The 3,939-nt window shown below is 36.8% G+C and overlaps 1 protein-coding gene across 1 annotated transcript in view; it reads left to right on the plus strand.

Moving 5' to 3' along the window:
- Positions 1-925: 925 nt before the first annotated feature.
- Positions 926-3,939, plus strand: part of LOC106536199 (integrin beta-3) — a gene marked incomplete at its 5' end in the record, with an annotated part of 19,691 nt that continues 16,677 nt past the window's right edge. Inside the window, 1 exon segment of the mRNA XM_014033406.1 lies at positions 926-1,060. Coding sequence (XP_013888860.1) covers positions 926-1,060 — 135 coding nt within the window.

Consider the following 3,939-nt stretch of genomic DNA (forward strand, 5'->3'; position numbering starts at 1 on the left):
TTTTTTTTTTTGGCAAACTGACTCCTTTTTACATTCATGTATCAACATGTTCAGCTCTTCAGGAGATAAGTGCGATGACTTGTGGTTTTCTGTAACCTTTATACAATTCAAAATATTTAATTTACAAATATTTTCTTCATAAAATTAAAGTATCTTGAGATTTCATCAGTTCCGTCCAAAACATTGTCATTCAAATCTGCTCTGGTTTGGCTGCTGCTTGGCTAGTAACCACCTCACTGCTTTTTTGGGAGGTTTTCTTGAGTTATCCAGATCTTTCTTTTTTTTTCTAAATGTTTCACCGTATGTAGCCTGCATTACAATAATTACACACTGGCAGTATGTGATTGTGTTGTGTTTAAGTCGTTTTAAACAAAGTTATTCAACACTCAGCACTCACAACGAGAAAAACGTTTTCTTGAAAATGCATTTTTGTATGGAGCTATTTTAGTATCTGTATTATTTGATCAAACAAAAATCAATTTCAATCAAAGAAGAGTTTAACACTTTTMAAACAGCAGTTAAATAAATATTTTTCTAAAGTACAATACAAAAACTATTTCCCAGTAAAACCCCACGGTTTTGTGTACTAATGCCCAAAATTTGCTAGTAAACAGAAGTTTTTTTTTGCAAAACAGGTTGTTTTTGCACATGTCACAAATCTTTGGTTTTGAATTTYGGTCTGCAGAATACAGGTGAATTTCATAAAATCGGATTCTAAACGTTTTTGTTTACAATGTGTTTAAAAGGTGTACAAGTAAAGTTATGTGATCCCAACGTGTACGTAACCAAAGTTAGTAAAACAAAGTAATATATCTGGACTCAGATTAATCGGGAATATATTTTCAGGAGTCATGAACAGAAAAACAACCTGTTGTACAAATGATGGTTTATAATCAAGGTRTTGTTGTGCCGTTTGTACTTTTAGAAAATTCGTTCTAAGGTGGAGCTGGAGCTTCTCGGTGTTCCAGAGGAGCTATCTTTGTCCTTTAACGCCACCTGCCTGAACGGAGAGGTCATCCCTGGACTCAAGTCCTGCTCCGGCCTCAAAATAGGAGACACGGTGAGYCCTTCAAGACTTGGATACCCAGATACAGGATTAGTTTACTGTGAGCAGACTAGAAAATATCAGCAAGAAGTGTTCAGTTTAGCACAGTTATCTCTTGGCAAAACAAAACAAAACATATATATATATATATATGCTCAGAATTGGCTACAAACAGGTATTCAAATCCTGGGGTTTCTGTTTTTTTATTGCGCACGTAATGTAAATACACACATAACTCTTGCACTGTAGGGCCAATTAATAAACGAAGATACAGACAAAAAAACATTCCACTGGAGAAGATTATATATATATATATATGCTCACAACCGCACACAAACAGGTATTCAAATCCTGGGGTTTCTGACTGTCACTGAATGTGTACATTTAAATACACACATATCTATATGTATGTATGTGTCATATATTTTGTTGCTGTGTTTGGGTTTTCTCTGTTTTTGTAGGTGTGTAGTCAGATGTTGGGTGTGTTTGTGTCTTGTGTTTCCTTGGTGTACATTTCACATATTTTCTAATCTTTCTTTCAATCTTTTCCATTATATTTCTCCCTTTTTCTTCTTCTTTTCTATAGTATTCAAAAAAATCACTGATGATGAAGAAACTAATATACATTATGTTATGTTTTCTACCGAAGTGGCTAAAAAATTTAGAAAATCACAGGAACATTTATGGAATGAACCAGCAATTATCAGAGACTGTGAAAGTTATTCCATTAAAAAAAATCTTAAAGTTTAGCTGAAAGAAAATCAGTCATGCATTCATTTGTAAAATAATTTTACTGTGTCTGTAGTCAGTTGTTTGTTGGACAGTGTTGTTTTGTTTTATAAACTGTTACTTCTTTATCTGCTCAGGACAATGGATGAAATTTAGCTGTGCTAATTCTGAGGCATTTATATTCACAGAATATTGATTAATGTGCCTTGTCCTTTTAAATAAAAAATGAAATAACCATTGCAGTCTTAAGGATCTGAAGGAATGTTGCTATAAAAGTTTTCTCTCAGCTCAGGTTCAGCTACATTATTGTCACATTTTAAGTCAAAGTGGTCATACCGCGACCGGTTCTTCAACTCTAACCATCCTTTAGTCTCCAAAGCAAAGCTTTCTGTCCACACAGGGCAAGGAGGGACCCTTCAGGCTGAGAAAGCAGGAGGTATTCTTGGTTTCGCCCTTGACTCTCTCTCTCTCATGTCATTGCAGGGGCATCAGACTGATCAGTCGTGTAACTTGAATTAAACCGGTCATGGCTTGGTCCAGAGTCTTGGTGCTGTTCCTGGATCACAACAGAGATTTCTGAGCATTGATCCATGATCAGGTTCTCCTCATCAGCTCTTTTGTTGCTGGCAGAGCAGTCAGCTGCAGCGTGTTTAATGAATGCAGATTTGACTGGTCATGCCTCTGCAGCCGAGTCACGACACCACATCAAAGACGAGAAGGCTTCTTCGTGTAATTAAGTCGGACCTCTCTGAACGAGCCCATCACGCCGCTCATCATGGAGCTAGCAGGAGAGTTTTGTCTCGTTCCCCGTAATCTTAAAGAAAACCTTCATCCTGTCATTTCTGACAGCTGCTGCAATTTCAGTCAGATGAAAAGTAGTTGTCTGTCATGTTTTAATAGAGACAAGTTGATGTTCACCACAGTGTGCTGCTGGAGTGTCAGACTGTCTGCTCTCATTTGCTGCTGGTCTGCATAATCATTTTCTGAGGCATCGCTGACTCGTGGATCACATTAGTGCAGCTTGGTAGAAAGTGTAATTGAAAAATTGAAAATGAGAAAATAAAGAGACCTGAAGAAAGAGAAAATGTAATTCTCTAACAGGTCTAAACAGGTCTGTTTAGATAAGCTTTTCAGTTTCACTTTTTGTTTTGATTGTTTTTCCAAGAATCAGTTTTCAGCAGCTGCTCTACCTGCACACTACACACTCTCTTTAGGTCACCATGTTTCAGAAACAGTCATAAATATTCATTAGCATATGCTGATGCAAATATTCTTTTTTGTATGCATAAACTTATGTATAAATGTCTGTGCATGTGTGTGATTGAGGCTCCATATAAATGTTTGATTTTAGAATTTGATGGCACCAGCTGTGAAACTTTGGGGAATTAAAACATTTATTAATATTGTTTTATCTTTTTCACAATCTTCGGTTCAGAGTTTGTGTCCTGTGTGTCTGCTTTGTTTTTGTTGTGTGCAGGAAGTTTGTGAGGCAGAGCAGATGAATACAGTTACAGTTGTTATGCTGTGATTTGTCAATCAGCCGGTAATTTCAGGTGTTTTAAGTTTTGAGTTAATGTTTGAAGCTCAAACTTAAAACTGTAAAGTAAAGGCCCAGCATTCTTCAAAGGAATAGAATAGAATAGAATAGAATAGAATAGAATAGAATAGAAAAAGCCTTTCTTGTCTCACGTGGGGGAAATTCAGGTGTAGTAGCAGCAGCAGATACATACATCAACCCACAGAAACAGTATATTGCTATGGGACATTATCAACTGCAGCAATAATAATAGAATTAAAGATAGTAACAATAAAAACTAGAAGCACTGGGAGAGTGCAAACCTCTGCCAAGACCAACTTCCTCCATCCTGTAAGAGTTAATGCACAAAAGCAGAGATGGAAACACATTTGCCGAATAAGTTCTGACGTAGTGAACATTTAAGCAGGCAGTATGCACGGGATTTCTTCTCTGTGGAGTCCAATGTGACAAAAAAAAAAAAAGTCAGACTGGTCACCCGACATTATTCATGGTCAAACTGGTGTGGGATTAAGCTCCTAAGTTTTCATCAGTCACATTTCACCATGTAAAACGTCTGTTTTATCTCCTTGTATGAGTTTGTAATAGTTTGACTCTCTTTATAAAGTGCTTCCTGGCTCCCCCCGTCTCC

Source organism: Austrofundulus limnaeus, unplaced genomic scaffold, assembly GCF_001266775.1.
Source record: "Austrofundulus limnaeus strain Quisiro unplaced genomic scaffold, Austrofundulus_limnaeus-1.0 Scaffold1725, whole genome shotgun sequence".
NCBI classification, from domain to species: Eukaryota; Metazoa; Chordata; class Actinopteri; order Cyprinodontiformes; family Rivulidae; genus Austrofundulus; species Austrofundulus limnaeus.